Source organism: Ctenopharyngodon idella, chromosome 6 (assembly GCF_019924925.1).
Source record: "Ctenopharyngodon idella isolate HZGC_01 chromosome 6, HZGC01, whole genome shotgun sequence".
NCBI lineage: Eukaryota > Metazoa > Chordata > Actinopteri > Cypriniformes > Xenocyprididae > Ctenopharyngodon > Ctenopharyngodon idella.
Window position 1 is genome coordinate 28111761 of NC_067225.1, and position 25217 is coordinate 28136977.

The 25217-nt window shown below is 37.1% G+C and overlaps 1 protein-coding gene across 4 annotated transcripts in view; it reads right to left on the reverse strand.

The window, feature by feature from the left end:
• Window positions 1-6846, reverse strand: part of LOC127514905 (immunoglobulin-like and fibronectin type III domain-containing protein 1) — a 30547-nt gene extending 23701 nt beyond the window's left edge. For all 4 annotated transcript variants that reach the window (XM_051898167.1, XM_051898169.1, XM_051898168.1 and 1 more), the window contains exons 1-2: window positions 6706-6846; window positions 72-159 (exon numbers count right to left, since the gene is read on the reverse strand). In XM_051898167.1, the coding sequence (XP_051754127.1) occupies window positions 72-120 (49 nt within the window). In that variant the 5' untranslated portion in view covers window positions 121-159; window positions 6706-6846. The remainder of the gene's footprint in view (window positions 1-71; window positions 160-6705) is intronic.
• Between the last annotated feature and the right edge of the window lie 18371 nt (window positions 6847-25217).

The following is a 25217-nucleotide window of genomic DNA, read 5'->3' on the forward strand; positions in this document are numbered from 1 at the left end:
AGCAGTTGGACAAGGTTCGGTGCTGGTGTCAGCCTGCCATATGGGAGAGAGAACAATTATATTGTTCTTACCGCCTTGCCCGGCAGCAGTTGGATCTAAAACCTTGGCTTTTTTCATCATCTTGATGCAGTCCAATGGTTCAAGAATTCAGAAGTATCTCTGGGTAAGAGAAAAGCAATATGAAAGGTCAATTCAATTTCAGTCTTATTAAACATTTGGATAGATTAAAATGTTTGCACAGGATGCGGTTAGAAGTTAATTTTATGATATTGAGCCAATGTGCTTCTGAAGAATTTATCCCCATTAAGCAGACACCTAAAAATAGGTGCAACTAGCATTTGCACATTTAAATAACCTATTAAGTCCATACAGTTTAGGGAAAAGAGCAATTCAGGTGAAATAGGCACAAAGATGGAGCAAAGTAGGACGGCAGTTATCCCATCTGTTGGGATGTGATGCAGTGTGACAGTGCTGTGCATTATGTTCCATTAGAGAGGCTTTGGGCCTAGTCAGCAAAACCTCCACGGCTCAAGTCATTCATCTTTTCAAATCCACTCACATATACAGTTCAGATCCAGTCAGTGTGTCCTCACTACTATACTAGCACTAGTGTAGCACTAATATGGGATTTTGACATGTTTGGATTTAACTGTCTCCAGCAGGGAGACAAATTGGCTTTGAGAAGGAGAGCTGAAAATATTTTTGTGAGCATGTGTTCAAGATTTTAAGCTTTGTTTCAAAACCTAGTGTGCTGTCTACTGCCTTCATAGGGGGTGTCACACAGGATGTATGCATCCATTTGTGCTGTATTAAATGTGTTTTCTGCATGAACACATGGCAGACGAACATCTTTGACTCGTGCACTGTTTTTTCGACACAATGACAAGCTAGCTCTTTATGAATAAAAGAACACATCCTTGTTTGTGAAGGCAGCATCCTAACTGAAATAAAACCTTGTAAGTGACTGAATTGCAAGACTGCATGCCACAAAAATAGAGTTCATTGCCAGGCGCGACGCAGTTATAACGTTCACGTCCTGTGCCACGTTGTTTAAACAGCAAATGCATTTGCGCCCATTTGTGGCGCAAATTGCCGTCCTGGTCTAAAAACTTGGTGTGTTCAGGTGCATTGTCGGAGCGTTGCTATTTTTAGGCAACTGAAATAGACTGCGCCATTGACCAACTGAAACCTGGTCTAAAGTCAATGGCGCAATATTTTTTTTTGTTATTTAAAGAGCGTGTTAGTAATATGCGCCTTTAGGCGTGCGTACACTTTGGTTATTATATACACACAGGGACGCACAGCAGCACACAAACATGCCAATTATTGCAAATAATAGGATCACAATGTAAAAGATTATGATTATTACATTATACATTGCCACTAAAAAAAGCAAATAATACATGAAATTTCTTACATAAAGCCCCTTTAAATGAAACAATTTTCGTCAATAGTTTTCAGTACTGAATGATATGTTTAAAATTCTTCACGCAGCTTATCGCAGTGCATTACAGGATTCCCTCAGTGAAAAGTAATTTCTCACTGAAAGCTAATTTTGGCCGAATAAGGTGAAATGCTGTCTAGGTAGGCAGTCGACTAGGTTTTGGACAGAGCTTGTTTATTTGGAATGATCTTGTAGTCTAGGGCCCTCAATGACTCTTGTCCCGCTCTTGTCGTTGACTCCTGCTAATGGTAGTCTCAATCTCATTTCAGAAACTGAAGAACGCAGGTTGTTTTGTGGACAGGCTATCTTTTTTCATAAATAACTCTATGAAATTGCATTCAGTGCTACATCAGTCATCTGACCAAGTGGCATATTCCACACACAATAGCATGCTGATTGGTCTCTTATAGACACTGCACAGAGCATAATGGGATATAAATGCAAGCGTTTTGTGGATCACAAGCTGCTGAAATCTGACATTTGAGTGTCATCCTTCAACATGCATGTGATTCATTGCACTCATCATTATGCACGGTTTGGCTTGTCATTTCTGTTGGCGTAAAACCTGCCAGCTATTATTTCAATTGGTTGCATCATGAATAACACAATGACAGTTACATTACTGCTTTGGATGGTAACACAAATTTTTGCTAGTAATTATCAGCTTCAGGTTGAACAAGTGAATGCAAGTACCGTTGTACTGAAGTCATGTTAACACTTTACAATAAAGTTCATAAAATTAATTTGCATTAAGCATCATAGACTGTAATTAATAGCATTTATTAATCTAGATCAATGTTAATTTCTACATATACCAATACATTTATAACATTTAAAGTTGCATAATTTAGCATTAGTTCATGATTTATGAATTATCATGATAACGATAAACAATAGTATATCTATCAATTAAAATATTGACATTAACCTAGATTTATGAAAGCTAAAAAATGTTGTTCATTGTTATTGTCATTGATGATACAGTACCTAAATCATTACAATAAGGTTCAATTCATAACATTAGTTAAAGTTTTACCAAAACTGTGATACAGTATCTGTTATACCACTGGTCTCAACTGGTGGGTCACAACTCAAAATTGGTTTCAGGTCAATTCTGAATCTGATAGGGTCATGGACCGCAGGGAAAAAACAATTCTAAATGCAAACAATAAAATTTAATGTTCATACTATGGCATAGCAAAATAAATAGCCACATAAGCTTTTAATAGGGAGGAGAATACGTTTCCCGTATCTTTTGTTGTTAAACAGCTGTGTGTCCAACCAAATTCGTTATTTTGTCACTGAGTAGAAGCAACCAAATTAGGTGAATGCCAGCATGCACAGGTTGTGTGATATCACCCATCCTCAAAAAACATGGACAAAATGACATAAGGTAGAACAAACTGGACCTAAACTAAATTAAATATGGATCACTTTAAGCGAGAGTAAACATGGATTGTGCCAACCACAACTTGTTTTGTGCCAAGAGCACGAAACCATCAAAATTCAAGAAGCATGTACAAAACAAAATGATCAATTTCCCTTGGATTTGTATGATAAACGTTTTCGGTATTTACCACTTGAAGTCCAGTGTAAAATCTGGCTGCTAAAACAAAACTAGTTCAGAAACACTATTGCCCATTATCTGATTACAGCACAATGTATTCAGAATGACAAATTATTTGAACACCCATGCCAGTTTTTAGTATATCCTAAGCAGCCCTTGGCTTCAGTTCATTTTGGAAAACGAGCTATCTAACCCTCCTGAGCAAAATATCCCGACACTGAAGCTTGCCAAGCTGAGGGTCTTCAGTTTACACGCAACCTGAGCTTCACACCACTCAGCGCAATCACATGCTTATATGGAGACAAGCACTTCATTTCACTGCCATCTTGGGTATTCTACTCTTAAATGTAGGTATATTCTCACTTAACAAATTAGTGGTTTATTGTGCAAAGATCTCCTGTGTTAGTATAGCTTCCAGGGTTTTCCACCTGTATCTCAGATCAGAAGTACTGCAGCATAAAAGGAGACATTTTCATCGTGCTGAGAAACTGAAGCCATGCTTCATAACATAATTACATGCCAGCGGCAGGCCGGGCTGTATAGCAGTAATAACAGTGCATGAGTAAACTACCACTTCACACGACTATATGAAAAGCAAGTCTAATGACATGCTCAAGTTTTAAACTATACCACTAACCCTTTTTTCCTCTCTGTGAATTGCCCTGCTGACATGTTTAGTAGGACACAGTCATTTGTCAAATGATAGGCTATCATGCCAGCCTAGCACAATCCTCAGTTGGCTCTAGTTATTTACATTTCTAGAAACTGGCGAAGTTCAGTAAGAGAGCCACTTAGAAGGTAATAGCATGCATATCATTAACGTACAATGCATTAGCAAGGTGACATTTATGTGAACACCAATGGGTAAGTTCTACTTTTGGCTTTGCCAAGGGGCCTTTTCAATATTACCCTGAGGCCGAAATGTCTAAAATTACATTCTTTCTCCAAAATGGATGCATTTTTAGAGGTATTTAACCACTATGAGGAAAAATAAGTCTCATTTCCAGAACACTCCAGAACTGTCATTATTTTAGTAATCACCTAATCACAGCAGTGCATAACTAAGTTTCTCAAACAGCACACTAGCCAGGCACGCACTAAATGCAATATCGATTAGAGCATTAAGTCTATTTTCCTCTTTGGGAAAGCTAGCAATGAGCCCCTCAGGTCTTAGATTGAAGCAACACATGTTTTAGGTGAGGAAATGACCACGTTATAAATCAGCCTGCTTGTCAGTACTTTATTTAGAGTACAGAAGATGTGATTCCACAGGGTGTTTAAGTGAGCAAAATGACCCTCAGTAATAGGCAAAGCCAATTTTGCTCAGTCTATCACCCTCCTGTTTTTCTGATTGGCGATAAAATCTCTTCCTCTGTCCTTTCAGCCTTGCCCAGTTAAAATGGGTCCTGTGGATAGCCTCTCCAGGCATCTCAAATGTCCCCATGCACCTCTTAACTCTCTCAGTGTGCAGATAAGAATCTGTGGCTCCCAGAAGACAACATTTAAAGATAAATTAACGTAAAGCTGCTGTCAGTGACCAGCCTTACTGGTAAATAATAATTGCTGAGCCAATTTGTTTATTTCCTGTTTCCTATATTTCAGGAACAGCCAGGAACATTTTTAGATTTGTTTTCAGCACTTCACCACATTTTTTTTTTTTTTTTTTTGTGGATTCACTTTATAGTCACACTGAATATTTTAAAGCAACTCCCATTGGTACACATTAAGATTTTATTGTTCCATAAGGTCTTGTTGCTTTTTTCATACACAGCTTCGTCATCATCATCATCATCATCATACGAGGAAAGTGTACTATAAATGTTGGTTTGCATTTCTGGATATTTTTGTATCTTCTGTATTTTATAAATTATGTGTTTAATATGTTATATTGAGGTTGTTTTTTTGAGAGTTGTAAAATTTGAATGATTCACATTTAGCAACCAGAATGTTGAATCCAGGTAAGAAATAGGTGCAATATTGGAAATTGGAATAATATATTTATCCACAGATTTAATGTGAGAAAACAAAAAATACTTTTTTTTCAGTTCTTTGGTTGCTTTTATAGTATAATCCAGATGTTCTGTATAAGTATCCCACATTATTGAAAGTTACGCTTCTACTACTCTAACACCATTACTTGCATGCTTCCTCAGTTTTTTCCTGTTTTGTCTTTTGCATGATTTGTTAAAAACTCTTAAAAGCCCTAGAAAACCCTTAAAACTCATCTTATTCACCAAAATGACATATTTAAACATTTTTTATTGTGAGAAAAAATTCTTCATGCCTTAAAATAGCTTGAATGTAACTCTACACCCTTGCCTCATTTAGTATACACAGACCAGTGAATATGCAAATTAGCCCCACCTCCACTCACTCACGCCAGCTCAGAGATGAACTTGCTCAACTTACTGAGGTAAACACAGCACAATGGTATCACTCCTTACCCCATCTGACACATAACGGTAATTAATGTTAGCCTTTTGCTTGACTATGTTATCACACAGCTAATAATGTGTTGCTAATGTTACACAAACCATGTGAGTCAGACAGCTGCCTTCTAACAATCAGTATCCCTACGCTTTGAACAACTCAGAACGTCAGTGGAGAAAGGCATATAGTTCATCATAACATCATAATATACATCATACACTATATTGCTAAATCTACATGATTTTTCATATCAACAGAAAAATATACCAGGATAACCTGGCTTCTCTCAAGACTCCCCTGCTAGTTCGCTGTTAATGATTGGTGACGTTGACGTGATTGGTTACAAGGTAGTTTGTGACTGATTTCACAGACACCAGTGATTTCAAACTGTGGGTCTTTTTTTCACTGCAGGTTTAAGGAGAAAATACTCAGCAATGGTGTTGACATATGAATTTGCACATGGTTTGTCTTAAAGCATATTAAAAACACCACATAGACATATAAACAACAATAAAAACTTGATTTTCACCACAGGGGTCTTTAATAAGAAGATCATAGGAACAGGAACTTTCATAGGAACTTTAGGAAGATTTTTTTTATTATTATTTTATTATTCTAAATGTGGCACAACTGTCATATATACATTAGCAAAAAAGTATGGACATCCACCCAGTGATTCAAAATCCTTCATGTAGGCTTCATTTGATGTGATACTTGTATCTATAGTTAGAACATCCCTGCAACTGTTCTGATTTGACATCATGCCACCTGACTAGCAGCTATCACAGATTCCAGACTCCGAAACCCAAATCGGGAAGACCGTCTCGAATGATTTTGATGAGTGGCCATCAAATTAGTTGTAAGAAACTGCATTTAAAACATCTATGTTAAGTCCAATAACGTTATGAGAAAGTATAAAATAAGTCTATAAACAGGGAGTAAGTCTTTAAACCAGAAGAAGATAATTTTAGAGTTTAGAGGTGTCAGAACTCAAAGTAACATGAGGTTGTCAGCTCTGCATTGTAAAAACTCCACAGGCGCTATATTAAGTCAAAGTACATGCATAGTTCAGTACACCCAACAGAGTGAAAAACTTAGTTTGTGTCCCGTAGAAAACATACAAGTGTCTGTTCAAGGTACACAGGGTGGCGAGAGACTTTGGCACAATACAAAGGTATGAAGCTCTTATTGTTTTCTTGTTCTTTGTGCATGTCTCAGTTCTGTCACAACTACAACAAAAAAAGGCTAAAAAAAAAATCCCTACCTGTTCACAGTTCTCTGTGCTCCTCTCTTGCTTCTTTCAAAGTGCTCTGGCCTCTTCTGATATTTGAGTGCTGCCTCCAAGTTGTCCAAGGTAATAAATCCTTTGAGTTGTGTGTGTCTGTGTGTGTGTGCTCTTCCCATGTATTTAACCTTGGCTTCCGCCAAAAGCAAGTTCTCCTGTTTGAAGGGAGGGTCTTTGGGAAGAAACCTCATTCCTGTTGACACCTTACTGTTATGAAATGACTTTTGAAATGATTTCATCTTGATCTTACCTGAGAGGTGTATAGTTTTATTTCAGATTGACAGTCAAATACCAGAATGAATTGTTGAATTGGGTTTATTTTAAGCTTTATGCCACAATCGGCATTGATTAACTGAATAGTCCTGAAATTGCAAATAATAACAAATAAGAACTTTTACGGATATTCAGCAGTGGTGCAAATGGTTGATGTTTTTGCTGTATAATTCCCTGTAAAACAAGGCCATTAAAGAAATCATTTATGGTGCGACTTGGCAAAAACATGATTTTATGTCACTAATAAAATTAAGCATTTTATGTTGCTTTAGCTGCACAGAGAACATGTTGTAATCTAAAACAACAAGCCAGAGTGTTCTGACTGGAATTTATAAGCACTACTGATGGTTTGTCAAATACAGTATCACACCTCACATTTTTGTAAATATTTTATTATATCTTTTCATGTGACATCTCTGAAGAAATGACACTTTGCTACAATGTAAAGTAGTGAGTGTACAGCTTGTATAACAGTGTAAATTTGCTGTCCCCTCAAAATAACTCAACACACAGCCAGTGATGTCACAAAAGTGAGTACACCCCTACGTAAAAATGTCCAAATTGGGCTCAATTAGCCATTTTCTCTCCCTGGTGTCACGTGACTTGTTAGTGTTACAAGGTCTCATGTGTGAATGGGGAGCAGGTGTGTTAAATTTGGTGTTATCGCTCTCACTCTCTCATACTGGTCTCTGGAAGTTCAACATGGCACCTCATGGCAAAGAACTCTCTGAGGATCTGAAAAAAAGAATTGTTTGCTCTACATAAAGATTGCGTAGGCTATACGAAGATTGCCAAGACCCTGAAACTGAGCTGCAGCATGGTGGCCAAGACCATATAGTGGTTTAACAGGACAGGTTCCACTCAGAACAGGCCTCGCCATGGTCGACCAAAGAAGTTGAGTGCACGTGCTCAGCGTCATATCCAGAGGTTGTGTTTGGGAAATAGACGTACGAGTGCTGCCAGCATTGCTGCAGAGGTTGAAGGGGTGGGGGGTCAGCCTGTCAGTGCTCAGACCATACACCGCACACTGCATCGAATTGGTCTGCATGGCTGTCGTCCCAGAAGGAAGCCTCTTCTAAAGATGATGCACAAGAAAGCCCGCAAACAGTTTGCTGAAGACAAGCAGACTAAGGTCATGGATTACTGGAACCATGTCCTGTGGTCTGATGAGACCAAGATAAACTTATTTGGTTCAGATGGTGTCAAGCGTGTGTGGCGGCAACCAGGTGAGGAGTACAAAGACAAGTGTGTCTTGCCTACAGTCAAGCATGGTGGTGGAAGTGTCATGGTCTGGGGCTGCATGAGTGCTGCCGGCACTGGGGAGCTACAGTTCATTGAGGGAACCATTAATGCCAACATGTACTGTGACATACTGAAGCAGAGCATGATCCCCTCCTTTCGGAGACTGGGCCGCAGGGCAGTATTCCAACATGATAACGACCCCAAACACACCTCCAAGATGACCACTGCTTTGCTAAAGAAGCTGAGGGTACCTAAACCCTATTGAGCATCTGTGGGGCATCCTCAAATGGAAGGTGGAGGAGCGCAAGGTCTCTAACATCCACCAGCTCCGTGATGTTGTCATGGAGTGGAAGAGGACTCCAGTGGCAACCTGTGAAGCTCTGGTGAACTCCATGCCCAAGAGGGTTAAGGCAGTGCTGGAAAATAATGGTGACACTTTGGGTCCAATTTGGACATTTTCACTTAGGGGTGTACTCACTTTTGTGGCCAGCGGTTTAGACATTAATGGCTGTGTGTTGAGTTATTTTGAGGGGACAGCAAATTTACACTGTTATGCAAACTGTACACTTACTACTTTACATTGTAGCAAAGTGTCATTTCTTCAGTATTGTCACATGAAAAGATATAATAAAATATTTACAAAAATGTGAGGGGTGTACTCACTTCTGTGAGATACTGTAGGTGTGAAAAAATCATTTTTTGCAGTGTCATATTTTTACAAGCTTCTTTCTAATATATCATCACTGATTGTTGAGTAAAGCAAGCAGTAAAGCCCATTATAAAGAAACGGAGAACACATTTACTGTTGCTGAAATGTTTTTTTTTTTTTAGTTTTTAAAGTTTTATTATAACCTATAGAACACAATGAGCACTGAAAAAACTTTTTTTTCCACTATATCGCTCTTAAAAATTAAGAACCTTAAACATCCATGGACCCTTTCCATTACACAAAAGGTTTTTAATAGTGGAAAAAGGTTCTTTAGATCATTAAAATGATCTTTACACTAAGAAAATAATGTTTCTTTTAAGAACTGTTCACTGAAAGGTGAATGGTTCTTCTATGGCATCACTGTGAAAACCTTTATTTTTAAGAGTATAAAGAACCTTTAGTCCAATGGAAAAGGTTCTATGGTTATAGGGATAGCTCATCCAAAAAATTAAAATTATCCCATGATTTTCTCACCCTCAAGCCATCCTAGGTGTATATGACTGTCTTCTTTCAGACAAACACAATCGGAGACATATTTAAAAATATCTCAGCTCTTCCAAGCTTTATAATGGTAGTGAATGGGAGGCGTGTTTTGAAGCCAAAAAAATGCATCCATCCATCATAAAAAAAAAATCCATATGGCTCCAGGGGGTTAATAAAGGCCTTCTGAAACAAACCAGCCATATTTGTTTAAACCGCAAGAGGCGTCTAAGCTTACGCTACTCCTACATCCTGCGTCATACATCGCATCAGAGGTTACTCTTGTAGCGTCAGTCGACTTGCACAGTATGCGTACGGTCGTCTGGCGAAAGCTAGTTATTTTACTAGTTATTTTAAGTTTTAAATATTAATATTTTTCTTACAAAAACCCATAGCTTTGCTTAAGAAGGCCTTTATTAACCCCCTGGAGCCGTATGGATTATATTTTTATAATCCATATGTTCACTACCATCATAATGTATTGATTATATTTTTATAATCCATACTTTCACCACCATTATAATGCTTGGAAGAGCCAGGATATTTTTAAATATATCTCAGATTGTGTTTGTCATATACACTTAGGATGGCTTGAGGGTGAGTAAATCATGGAATAATTTTCATTTTTGGATGAACTATCCTTTTAAGGGTTCTTCATGGAACTATAAATGCCAATAAAGAACCTTTATTTTTAAGAGTGATGCACCTACACAAATCTTATTATTTTTAAAAATCGCAAAGTCCTAAAAGTTTTAATGTAAAAAATCTCCCAGATATTTTGGTCTCTGAATTTTGGCCTTTATGCATGCATCTTATACATGTGACATAACATTATGAAACAGCCTTGGGAAAATAGCCAATCATAAAATACATGACATTATTATTTTACATAATTATTTTCATTCAGTAAACAATCCCCTGAGCAATTATGTTTGCGACTTTATCATTTAGATTACAATCATGGAGTGGAGCACAGATTTCATTTAGGTGTTAGGTAAGATACACTCCTCTCATTTCAGCCAGATAAAATAGGCATTTGTGTTAGAACATAAATATAATCTCCTCCATAATTATCAGCATGTGTTTATGGCCACATTTTAGATGTAAAAAGTGTAGTGTGCATTAGTATATCCATGTTAGTTTGTTGATACTCATGTTTCATTGTAATCTCCTTGACATTCTCTGTGTTCAGCTCCTGTGTACTTGGAATTGAACCCAACACATAAACCACTGAATTACGAGTGAAATGACTTGGATGTTCTGGGCAGAAGAATATCATTCTCCTGACCACATGAAGGCTGACCTGGAGCACTCATGGTAAGATGTGGGAAAAGATGGCTAATCCTCTTGGAGTCATGAACGACAAAGGTCACCGGGTCACGAGTTTTATTACCGTCTCATTAAACTGCACCATGGCCTTGCTGCTAAGTCTACAAATGGAAGCAAGACGAATAGGTGACATTGTGCACTGAGCAAAGTTATGTAAGGAAGGCCTACAGTGAAGGAGGGTTTTTTCTGTTCATGAGTGATTGTTATTAGGGACTCAGTTACAAATCGCACATATGGTTTATACAAAACAAATTAGTTCATAATCAGAAGACTGCATCACATGATAAACAATAGCTGAACTGTAAATGCACTTGTCTCCAGGAGTATTATTATTTGATAACAAAAAAAACACTAATAGTTTGACACTAAAACCATCTATTTTCCTTTTTTCTCTTTAATATACTGAAGTAATGAAAGGGAGCGATGATGTAATTCCCAGCTAGAAAAACAAATGTGTCCCTTTCACGTATTTGTTGGACCGTAGTTTGCATAGCCAGACCTTCAGACTGACTGCAGGTCTGGACTCATATCAGATTTCATTGGCCAAGGACCGCTCCAAGAGGACGTGTAAAGCAACCAATCACAGTTAATTTTGTTTAGCATCATGTTTAGGGGCGATGTCCCTATAATAACACATACTTTTTTAAAATCCAGCGTTTAGTTGATCCTGAAAAGTGCTCATTGTCACAGTTTTAAACACGGCAGCTTTCTTCCATGAGGGGGTTTGGCATCATAATGGCTTTGTTTCCAGGTGGACTGTTAAAGAATGCAATACACACATCTCTCGGAAATCCTGAAGAATTCAACCAATCAAATAAAGAAATTCCCAAAGTGTTTCCAACTGTGTGTGCCATATGCATCAGACAGTCCAACAGTCCGTCTGAGGCTGAGACTCGTCAGACTGTAAAAAACAAACCTGTCTGTGACAAAGTGACTTGTCCCTGTTGGTTAGCCTAACAACACACACATACCTGAGTTGTCTTTTGTTTTTGTTTTATTTTCATTTATTTTTGTTAATACATACCTATGTTCTGTGTTTGTTAGCCTCTGTGTAGTCTGTCTTCCTCGTTGCATTCTCCATCGGCCAGCCAAACTTGAGTGCCATGCAGCAGCCTGTATATGCAGTGCCAGTGGTGTGCTGCATTGGCGCAAAGCAAACGGAAGCTAATGAGTCTATTGTTTGCCTTGATAGGGGGATTATGGAAATGTGATTAAGTGGTTATTTCTTCATTTATATTTATTTTATTGTGTGTGTATATATATATATATATATATATATATATATATATATAATATATATGGAGTGCATTATATGTGTACATGTATATTTTTATCTTATATGTACATATCTTAATACCTCATTAATGATTTGCAATGGTCTTATCCAGGAGGGTGGAGCTTTGGACATTTTGGTACATTTGTCAGTTAACCTGGCAGACGAGCATGCAACTCCAGTCCCATGAGCAATTCATTACTATCATTGACAAAGTTTGTGTATATATATAGTTATATCTTTTCTTTGTTCTTTTTGTACATGTCTCTTTTGTTTGTCATTTTTTTTCTCTGGGTTACTTTTGTATATAGCTTTGGTTATTTTTCTACTGGGACTGTTATCACCTCTCGAGCACTGTAAATAAACATCACATTACACCTTATATCACTTTGAGTATTGCCATCATTTTTTTTTTTTTTTGGTGCAAATCCAGTTTCGCCTGACAGCAGGCCTGCGAAGACCCGTTGTCTCACACTGTCGCTACTACGACTATTAAACTTAAAGCTACTGAGCAAATACAGATGGCAGAGCATTGAACAATATTATATAAAGTAAAAAGGAAAATTGCCTAGGCCAAAATATTCGAAATTTTGACTCATCAATATTCATGAAATAAACACGTTTTAGACCACCAGATATAAATATGTCTTAGATACACAGTTTTAAGCAATTTTACAACAGTTTTACAACTTAAGCAGTTTTATTATCAATACAGACAAGTTACCCTGATACCATCACTACCGCCAAAAGAAATTGTGTCTGCTTTACTATAAAACACACACTCATTGCGAATTGTTTAACAGATGCATAATTTTATGATAAAATAGATCAGCCTGAACTGGTTACAAACAATAACAATATAGTGAAATAATCAACTAATTACAACCAATTATCTAGCCCTCTAAAAAATAAAAAAATATTTCATCATACCTTTAGCCTACTCAATATAGTGCTGCATTCTTCGTGGCAAGGGAAGTTTGTGTGTCAAATGTGCCAATCAAAATGTGACTGTGAAACAGACTGTCCTTAACTAAAATGTTGCTATAGTAGCCTAATATTAATGCTAGAAAGCCTATGCATTTGCATCTTGACTAGGCGCAGTATATTCCAGGTTTCATTTATATTTTTGTTGACTTTGATAATGCTCCCTATATTTGAATAAAAAGCCAAATTTGCATGCTTGCAAATGATTAATTTATATGACAAATAAAACATTACATTTAATAGAATTGCTATTTAATTTGTTCATATCATATGTATCACATATCATAAATGACATTCACAAAAATTCACAGTACAAGCAGGTCAAAAATCATACAGATGGACTGAAAATCAGTCCTCTTCAGAGAATATCTGCACCTCCAGTGATGCTTTACATTTGGTTTACAAGTTTCCATTTATATATGACAATCTCTAACAAGTGCACACAGCTGGTGGCCCTGGTAGTAAATGAACAATGTTCAGAGAATTACGGCATTGCTATACACACTGAATGCCAGTTTCACGACTATTTTGTTGTTCTGCACTGCTCTGTTGTATTCTGTTCTGAAGTTCAAAAGGAAGTAGTAAACTGAATGCTGCAAGTAGTCAGATATGATTTTTAATTAATATATACATTAGTTGGAAGATCAAATGGAATATGTAGATTTTTGCATCAAATGATTCATGCTCATTAGCATTGAGAATACATATCTTAAGTATTTAAAGACATTTTTGTTACTTATTACATGTCAAACTGTATTGTTTTAATATAAAACTGATGGGCTTTTCTGCATTCATTAATGAAAACCATGACCTCAACTTAATATGCAACTTGTAATTGTCTTGATCCGGCATTATTCTCTATCTTAAGCTGCCTCACTTGTTAATTAATTACAACATCTGTAGAAAATGAAAAAGTCAATTATTTTTTTCCAGGGTGTTAATTTGTGGTGCATGTGCAAACGAGGATGGAAGTGGAAAAAGTCTGATTTCAAGGTGTTAACCAATATGCAAATGAAGTGATTAGCCATACACATTTATATCGGGACTAAATGACAAAGATGAGTCATTACAAGCATGCGCATAAGAAAGTTATTTCAATGCAGATAAATGGTTGTGAACTAGGTATATAGTGGTTAAAAAATAAGTTCCATAAGATGTAATCAGATATAGCAAGCTATGAGACTTACCACTCTTGAGCAGTCCAACATACACTGTAATTCAATCACCGCCGTATATACCTAAATCTTGAGCCATGTTTTCATCCAAAGGGCTCATTTGCCTTGTGATCCTTTTTCGAAATAAATTAAATGATATTACAGACAATAAATATTACAGTCAAAAGATAAGTGTATGTTTTTGCAAGAGAGAAAGTTCAGGCATATACTGAGACCAGAAGAGAAGCTGAGATTTGGTGGTGACCAAGACTTTATGAGAACCACATTTTCCTCAACTACAAATCCAACATGTGGATTTTATATACCCTCCTCCATCACATGCTCTCACTCATCATCATCACTTTTCCCAATTTGACAACCTGTCAGCACTGTCACTTCAGTAATTTCCCTTATTTGTTCATCATCCATTCCCCTCTTGTTCTATAAAAATAGATGATATAACCCTGTTTATTTGCACCATCATCTGAGCTGTAACTGTGATATGGCATGTTTTTTTCTCGCTAGCTATAATGAACTGATTTTGAAGTCTTCATAACTGAAGTTGCGAACATATTTAAACAAAATTATGCAGCACTCATGAGGCTTTCTGTTGTGTTTTATGTTTGCTCCAATGGCCCAGAAAATCAAAATTTTGTTGCGAACAACTATACATAAACCTTTATTTTACAGCTAATGTCTGCACGGTTAATGCCTCACAGGAAGCAATTGTTTTTTCAGTTAGCCCTTGTCTAGAGTGGTGATTCTGGATGAGTTGTAAGCAACTGTTAGGGTGACATCACTTTTAAACCCTTCAAGTGGCAAAAGGTCACCCACCGAAGCCCTAACACGGGACTCCTGATTTACAGCACCTTCAAGGCTGCCATTCCAGCACAGCTTGCACAGAACACAACTCCAGACAGCATGTAAATCAGCTGTTATTTTTAGGGAACACCTCATTAAATGACTGGCTATGGAGAGGTTACTGGAAGGTGGGAAAAGTTTGTCACTTGCACATTGCGTGAAGGTAATCCAGATCTATTGACACCCCATGATGCTGTCGTTGAAGGAACATTTATATAATTGCAGTCCATTTATGGAAATTACTGGCAGATACAATTTTTCATTTTCATATAAAAACACTTTAATCATTGCAATAACAGTGCAATTATAATAAATCATGTTTATCCTAATATGCTGATATTGTATCTCAAAATCATTTTGATGTTGCTCTATTTCCAGGTTGAAGTTGGCAGTTCAGTAAGCACCAGCAGGGGTCAAATTGAGCCGAAATGTTCCCAGAACAGCATTCTGGCACCTTTGATGCAAAAAATAGGCTACATTTTTGGCTGTTTGTTTATAAATCTAATGTATGCTCCAGGCCAGTTTTTGTCTGATCCAGTACACACTTTCTGTTTCCATTTAGCAAGTGTACTGACTCAAACAACATTTTAGGTCTATTAAGAGCTGTCTGGATTTTAATGTTACCTCACCTCCAAAATTTACAATAACTATCATATCTCAAATATGGACTGGACAACGTTTTGGAGTGACCAACAAACCCTTCCTATAAACAACATTAATGTGATGTGAGATGACTGAGAATATTACAGAAAAAGTTTGTTCTTTGGGTCCCTTTGGGAAGAAACAACAGCATTCTAAATGTATGTTTTAGCACAGAGGACAGATTTTTTAGGCTAATTCACAGTGTTTAGGGAGAAAATAGCATATGTGCGTAATGAAATGTCAACAGCTTATCTGTGAATTTCAGCTCGCGAGGATACATTTTTAGAGCTGTACCAAAGTTAATCAGTTGGAATTGCTGCATCTTGCAGTCATAAATATGTCGTGTCACGCATGCAAATATTCATTTCCAAATAAGATGATTCATCATGATAAATACCAATGCTGTCTGTTTCTGGCAATAACAGTTTAAATGATGATCGTATAACCAACTGATGATTTTGATCACAAACATGATACCATATATATCAGCTTAGAAGTAATTCAGGCACCAATTAATATCAAAAGCTGAAATATTATTCTGGTCTTTCAGACTGGATTAAATGCTTGTTTGTTTAAACCACTGCACATGGAAGTGTTAGATTTTGGTGTATTTGGCTGAGCAGTTGTTTGGGTGGCTCTCCAATGTATTAGATTTCTCTAATACATAAAATAAATAAGCTTGACCAGAATTCTTGTGGGGAGAAAAAATTATTGAAGGTAGTAGCACAGTTCTTCAGCAGCGATGTTAGCATGTCGGCCTTCAAGAATCTCAACCCAAAGTTCTCTCTAGGGCTTTTCACATTGCGCTTAACCCCAGGTTATCGTCGTTCTAAACACCGCTTTTAACCCCAGGTAAAGGAGCGTTTCACACTTGTCATTTAGATGCGTGGTTAGCGGTCACCGTGATTTTGCCAAGTAAGACGTGTTCCTGGATCAACATATTTTGTTGATCCTGGAACAACATTCCAGTGTGAAAATTTAGTCTTAACCCTATTCCTACCCCTAAACCTAATCCTACCCATAACTTATCCCTAAAATCAGAAGGGGAAACCTAACTCTGGTTGCAAGCCTAAACTGGACATAAATGGTAAACTTGTCCCTCAAATCTGATTGGTTGGTTGGAATGTTGTTCCAGGATCAACAAAGATGTTGATCCAGGAACATGTCTTACTTGGCAAAATCACGGTGACTGGGGTTAGCACTGCTTTTTACCTGGGGTTAACTCCGCACTGCGGTGCCAGACTTGTACAGTGTGAAACGATGCAGTGTTAGAATGTTTCAGCTAGATGCTTAGCAACTGACAACCAATCGCTTTGAGCAGTCAAGGAAACTGCGCAATGTATAAACAGTAGTTTTTGCCTATGATAGGAAAAATGTCAAACAGCGATGGAAAACGCAACAATTGGAGTGAAGAAGAGGAGTTTGAAAAGTTCACTCAGAAACTTTGAGTGAACAGTCACATTGCTGACTTTGAGTATACAGTCACATTGCTGACTGATTTTTCAGTCAGCAATGTGTACTATGAGTGCGCGCAATGCTAGAGTTTATATAAACAGGTCGCGCGCTGCGTTTGTCCAGTCAGTGACACTGACACCGCAAATATGCAGATAAGGACTTTATCCCAGGGTTTAGGAATGTGCAGTGTGAAACGGTAGCTTATGAAAACCCAGGATTAACTGTTAACCCCGGGTATAGTATAAGCAGTGTGAAACATGAATAAAGATAACCTGGGATTTCGTTTACCGGGGTTTAGAATGACCCAGGATTAACAATTTCAAGTGTGAAAAGCCCTTCTGTGGGACAGAACTTTATACATGAAGACAAAAGGGCTACAAACAATAGAAAACTGTTAGGACCTCCCACAGGAGATCAATCTACCCTGCAATCTACTCTGAGCAATGCTGTTTCTTTGTCATTCACAACCCATCAGTTTCTGTGGGCCATTTGGTTCACACCTTTACAGACACAGAGTTGATTGCATCTGAGGCACAGTCACAATGTAAATGCATCTGACTAAAGATGACTGAAAATGCACAGAATATTTCAAAAGGCTGCAAATTATTGTTGAGCAAGAAGCTGTGTTGCAGAGAAAATTGTTTTTACATTTTTGTACTCAGGCCTGTCTTAACTTCTCAGTGGTATGTTTATGTTGGAAATCTAGTTCAAGAGTCTATTATCCAGCTCTCCCATGGCTAAATGATAACCAGTGCGGGGTATTAGAAGGCTTCCAGCAGGTCAAAGCCTGATTCATTTTAAGTCACTGTGTGTGAGAAAATGAATTGCTTCCAAAAATCAATCACACGGCTACCACTGTTTTACATTCTTCAACATTCACATAATTTGACAAGGCCAGGTGCAGCAAACCTATAAAACTGCAATAAATATTTGAAAGCAGAGCAGCAAAATTAACACTAAGCTAAGCCCCGCCAATACTGACCAGTCACACAGTAACTTTCAATTCATATCGTGTTTTTACCAGAAAAATGTGGTAAAACAAAGTATTCTGGGGAATTAGGCTGATGTATACTGCATTGGACCAATGCCGTAGCCTCTTTTGTGTTTGTGCTTATAGTTCTTACACAGCCAAAGTGATAGGTGGGGGTGTCAACTACAGGAGGAAAGCGTAAGCAGAAGGAGAAGTTTGTTACTTCTGTGTATAAAGTGCAACAGTTGGGTTTCGGAAGTAAAAAAGACTCATTCATTATCTCCACAGAATGGAGTTTTAATGATAAGCTTGTTAACCAAGGTTACAGTGAACCACAAGACTAGTAATGAGCACTAACAAAGTAAATAGGGTTAATATTGATTTCATGCAGACTTAATGGTATATGCTCCTGTTGAAGCCACAAGCCCTCATTATTTCAACTTATTTTTTAAATAATCATGTTTAACAGTGGAATTCCTAGTGGAAAAGCTACATTACCCAGGATTAGACCTCACTGAGCTATTGTTTGTGCACCAATCTTACACACCAAAAGCATGCTTTCATTTAATTTCAATGTGTGGTATACAATGAAAAAATAAAATTATAAAATTAATTAATAGAGCTAAATCACAGAACCTGCAAAGACGATTTTAATATCAGTCTCAGGTAATAGTAATGTACATGTCTAGATTTTTCTGCTCACTTGTGCAAGTTTATTGTAAACAGCCACTTTTATAAAATCATGTGAAATGTACTTAAATAGGGTTTTTAATAAATTTGAATTATATCAATAAATATTTAATTTAAAGACATATGCATCATACATTATATTTGCAAACACAACACATCACCTTCTCTAATGCCCATGTCTAGAAAACACACAATCTCCAATGTAAAAAAAAAAAAAAAAAAAACAGATGTAAGAGATGTTAGTCTTGTATGAATCAATACATGAAATAACAGGTGTCGGGTAATAATAATTGTAACTCAAACAACTTTTAGAAAACTAGTCCTGTCCAAATAGTGATATAGTGTCATGGCTCAATTTCAAATGCGTGTGAAGTTATCATTTGCAGTTCAAAATTTTTATAAGTTCAATAAATCAATAAATGGGTAATCAGTAAAAGGGTTAAAGACCACTAATCAAGATTGTAATACACACATACACACACACATAGACTGAAGGAGTGAGAGGGGAGAGGAGGGGAGGGGAGAGGAGGAGGAGGAGTGAGGGGGTAGGGGGGTTTGGACAGAGAGAGAGAGTCTATGTCTGTGTGTGTGTGTGTGTGTGTGTGTGTGTGTGTGTGTGTGTGTGTGTGTGTGTGTGTGTGTGTGTGAGAAAAATCCACATTCAAACCAAAATATCTGACTTCCTGTTGGTCGGAGCTAATGACTGTAAATTAGAAAGTTGTCCGGCTTAATGAGAACGATATGTGTACCGAGTTTTTTTTGCCAATTTATAAAAGAATACATTTTACTGTTTGCATTCTGTAAAGCACTTCTGAGTGACCTGCAGTGACCAAGGTGGGTGGAGCATAGCTTTGAGTCAATTGTATAATCCAAATAAATATTACCCTGATCTCCACTTTGAAAGCAGACACCAGAACAATCCCAACCTTGAACTCTGCCCAAAAAGCCTGACATATTACTAACAGAAAGGGCATCTCACGAGTACTATATTAATGACTGTTCGCATGTATTAGGTAGTTATATTAAGTCTGTAGTGCTGCAGTTGCCAGTCACTCCAAATCCACCTGGAAGTACTATCAGAGGAGTCTTCATCAGAGGAAGAGGAGTGTGAGTGGGTGGCCTGCATGGTATTTTCTGTACATCATGTGATCTGTGAGGGCAGGCTGAGCCGGGTGGGGGTGGGGCGCTGAAAACCGAGATGTCTCTATTTACAGCTGCAGTCGATATATGCTTCAATTTCACTCCTATCCAAGAGCTAATTGGCAAGCGATTTGCCTCGCGCTCCGTCTTTTTTTTCGTACATTCTCGTGTTACCCATTAGGCAACGGTTTCCCCGTCTCCTCATATTCAGTGTTGTTGTCTTTTTGTAATTTTTCTCTCTCTAGGGGGTTACACAAATAGCTGGTCGTTTCCCACCTGTCGACTGTGAATTCTTTAGGTCTTTAGCTAGAATCTTGCAAACACTGTCTTCTCTGTTGACTTGACCCCACAGCCACTGGTGCACTCGTGACATATTCAATTAATGGCACTTGATCCTGTGTTACGACGTGAAAAAATACTTTTAAAAGGTGAAAGTTTACTGGGACTTGCCTTGGCTGCGTGTCAGAGGTGTATCAACACAGTCTTGTGATAAATCGGACAGCCTGGGATTATTATATGCCTGGAATGCTTTGAGTCAAAGCTCTAGTCTGCAAGGCTGTAAACCAGTGGACAACCTCGAGGGGCTTAATATTCAACTTTGATGAATATGCTTAGAATTACTTAGATGAGAAATAGACTATATGATGAATGCACTGTAGATACTGTATTGTAACAAGATAAATATACTGCGCAAAGTGACAACAAAAAGAATTGCATAACAGTGATACATAAGCTGTTATGAAATACATGCATTATCTAAGTCAATGAACAGCATTTTTATGTAACTTACATAATTTTTAATAATAATAATACATTAATGATCTGCAAAGCATTATATGAATACATTCAAACTACTAGAAATGTAATGAAACTTGATGCATATATATATATATATATATATATATATATATATATATATATATAATTATTATTATTATTACGAATTTTCATTGAATGGAAAAGAGCTGAGATTATGAACCTAAAATTGTATGCGTAATTATATTCAAATTTAAGAGCTATACATACTACACTCTAAAAAATGCTGGGTTAAAAACAACCCAAGTTGGGTTGAAAATGGACAAACCCAGCGATTGGGTTAAATGTTTGCCCAACCTGTTGGGTAGTTTTATTTAACTCAATTATTGGTTAAAATGACTGTATTGCTTGCTTAAAATGAACCCAAACTATGTTGGAAATTAACATTTATTAATATGTTTAATAAATGAACATAAGTTCAATGAATAATAATTAACTTGCTTATTAATAAATGTTCACCTTTAGATTATTATTGTTGCCTCTAGTAATTATCTGTCTGATTTTTAATTTCCAACCTATTTTGGGTTCATTTTAAGCCAGACATATAGTAATTTTTATACAGTAATTGGGTTAAATAAAACTGCCCAGCACGTTGGGCAAATACTTAGCCCAACCGCTGGATTAAAACAACCTAATTGCTGGGTTTGTCCATTTTTAACCCAACTTGGATTGTTTTTAACCCAGCATTTTTTAGAGTGCAATATTATTTTGTTAGTTTTTCCCATTCACTAATAACTTTTTGATTTCTAGTCCTTATGGCTTCCATTGATGTTTTACAGAATAACTTAATTGAGTTGTAATTAGAACTTAGACGATCTTTTGGAAATCAGTGTGAACATGATTCAGATTGATTCAGATCTTTTGACATTTTGCAAGTTGTACCCAACTGTAAGACATCAATGGTCTGTGAAAACAAATGTTTTTAATTACACTAGTAATTTGGTCGCTTGCTGGCCTGTATCTTGCATTTTGCACATTACTCAGACATCCTATTTCCATCTTTCAACTTGTGTAAATTAACACTGTCACAACACCAACATGGAGTAATTTGCAGTGTACAGCTCCCTAATCGAGATGTGATTACCGCTTATATCCCCTTGGGATTAGTGACAAGTGCACTGGTCAAAATTACACACTCACAAACTGCTGACAAGTAAAAAGCAAGAAATTACACCAGATACTTCAGTGACAAGCTGGAGACTGGCTGTTAATCAAAGCAACTGTGGTTCGTTCGTAATCAATCAAACAGCTGTGCAGCACGTTTACCCAGAGGCAGTGAGTGGAGAACACACTGGCCTCCTAGGGCTTTGACACAGCAGTATACACTGGATTCCCCACAGGGCAAAACATATGATATTGACAGTGCTTATTGCTTCACCAAGCCCACCGAATTTGGCATTAGATGAAAAATATAATTACATCAGATATTACATCCAAGACGTGTGCTGCAAACTGAAAAACATGGCTATTTGATTTTTCTATTTTTTTTAAATTGCACATAATTGATGTATATATGTTATAGACAAATAATACACGCACACACACATACTGGTTTCCATGTGTTATGGGAACTTCCTGTAGACATAATGATTTTTATACTGTATAAACTATATATTCTATCCTCTTACACTAACCTAAATCTACCAATCACAGAGAACTCTTTGCATTTTTAGATTTTCAAAACATAATTTTGTTTGATTTATAAGTCATTTTCCTAATGGGGACCAAAAAATGTCCCTATAAAGTCAAAATTTACTGGTATTACTATCCTTCAAGTGACATTTGGTCCCCGTAATGTAAGGAATACCAAGTACACACACAAACTTTAGGATCAGTATATATATAAGTCTCTTTTGCTCAGTCTCTTAAGTTCACAAGGCTGCATTTATTTGATCAGAAATACATTCAAATCAGTAATAGTAATAGTGTAATAGTATTACAATCGAAAACAACCATTTTCTATTTTAATGTTTTAAAATGTAATTTATTCCTGTGATGCAAATGGTCTGTGCAGCAATGCTGAATTTTCAGCATCATTACTCCAGTCTTCAGTGTCACATGATCCTTCAGAAATCATTCTAATATGCTGATTTTTTCTAAAAATTATCATAAATGTTGAAAACTGTTGCTGCTTAATGTTTTTGTGGAAACTGTAGTAGGTCAAAAAAAAAAAAAGATAAAAAGAACAGCATGAAATTAAAATATAAATCTTTTGTAACATTCTAAATGTCCCTTTTGATCAATTTAATGTATCCTTGCTGAATTTAAGTATTACTTTCTTAAAAAAATCTGGCCCCAAACTGACATGATGGTGACTTCAAATAGAACAATTCAATGCTAAACAAATTTGTAAACACAATTAAAACCCACATTAATTATCAATAAGTATTCGCAATCTTCGTAAGCCCCTCATAAGCCCCCATTTCTTGCCCATGGCCTTCATAATTAATAAAAGAGCTTATGGCAACTCTCCACAAACACAAGGCCTCTAGTGAAACATCTCAAAAAGCAAAATTTACTAAGGACCAATTTATTTTATTTTAAGTGCAGCTATCTTAGGCAGGCACTGGATGAGACCATCAATTAGATTCAAAGGAATTAGTAAGTGGACACTTCTGTGCAGTTATTGTGTTGAGCGACTACAGGGGAATTCCCACTGGAGCAGCACAGCAAGTTAGGGTTAAATTACTTCCTCAAGAGCACAATAATAGTAAAGCAGAACGTGATGTGACTAACACTTGTGAGACCACATCCACAGTTCAGCAGCGCTGGGATATGCTCAGCTGCTAAGCCTGTGGTTTAGTATGCATAACTAAGGGAAGATTTTGAGCGAATTTATGCTTTGGGAGGAAGGGACAATTCAGCAAATACACTTGACCTATTTTCTTATTTTATGATCCTGTAGAATTCTCTCACCATTGTTTAAATGACTGGTCTTCAAATTTCAGCAGATGTGTTAGAATTAGATGTTCTAGACACCATTCCACATTAACCATGGAACGTAATACAGGATATTTATCAGAATTTCCAGGCTGCTCTTTTTCATTTAAACAATGAAGGACAATGGTGACCCGTGGCTTTCAAGCTCCAACAGGGCAAAAGTATCATAAAGGTAATACTTATGACACTTGCATTTATTTTCTCGAAATATTCAAGCCATAAAATAGCTTAATGTGATGAGGAGATCACATTTTAACCCTTCGCCGGGAGTTTGATTGACAGGCGATCTAACCAATCATAACGCTGAATCCGCCATTTTGTCCGACAAAGCAGTCTGTAGACTTGAACTTGAAAAATTGTAACTGTAATGCCTTAAAGCTGCTGTGTGACAAGGTGTACAGCAAACAAGCTAAAAAACCCAGAACTAAGTTTTTATAAGCTACCGAACCGTAAAAGCCAGCCTTTAAGGAGACAAAAGTGGATACAGGCAATAAGACGTGAAGCATCAGCAGGAAGAATGGGCCAATTTTGGGATCCTGACACTCAGTATGCCTCAGTAAGCCTACATGTGCAGTAAACATTTAGTCACTGTTAAGTCAAATATCCAAATGTCAGTTTTATATATCATATTTCCTGTCGCTGATTACATTAATCTCCAGTGGGCGTAGTTCTCATAGTAATATGACATGTCGCGCTCTGTCTCAATCGCCTGTATCCACTTTTTAGTCCTTAAATGCTCGTTTTTTGGGTCAACAGCTTATAAAAACTTCTGGGTTTTTGGTTCTGGGTTTTTTTTTTTTTAGCTTGTTTTCTGTACACCTTGTCATATAGCAGCTTTTAGACATTGTTCTGTTTTTTGTTATAAGTCAGAAATGACAAGGAGGCAGCCTCACGCAATATAAAGTCAATGAAGACGGTTGGATTGTTTTCCCCCCCGGTGGGCGTGGTTTTCAGATTATGACGCGTGTAGCTCTGTCTCTATGGCTTGTCGGATGTAGCAACAGTAACTAAAGGGGGCGGGTCTTTGCGAACGGTTAATTCAAGTTGTCATATTCTCCAAATCTGGCTTTAAAGGCATAGATCACCCAAAAATAAAAAAAAAATCTGTCATTAATTACTCACCCTCATGTTGTTCCAAACCCGTAAGTTTTTTGATAATCTTCGGAACGCAAATAAAGATATTTCTGATGAAATCAGAGATTTCTGTTGCTCCATAGACAACTACACAACTGAAACCTTGACGCTTCAAAAAGTTCATAAACGGAACAGATGAACAGATTTAATTTAGGCTTCTATTCACATATAAACATTCATCAACTCACACGTCAGTTGTGGTAAACAGAAGCTCAAGCATGTTTGCTTGACGTGCGAGAACCAATGAGGTTCATTCTCGTGTGTTACGCAGGACGTCTGAGCTTCCGAAAGAACCAATTAGGTTTGTTCTTGCGTGTCAAGCAGGTTCAGTTGAGCTTCGCTAGTTTATGTTCACTGATCAATGTTTCTATGTGAATAAAAGCCTCAAATAAATCTGTT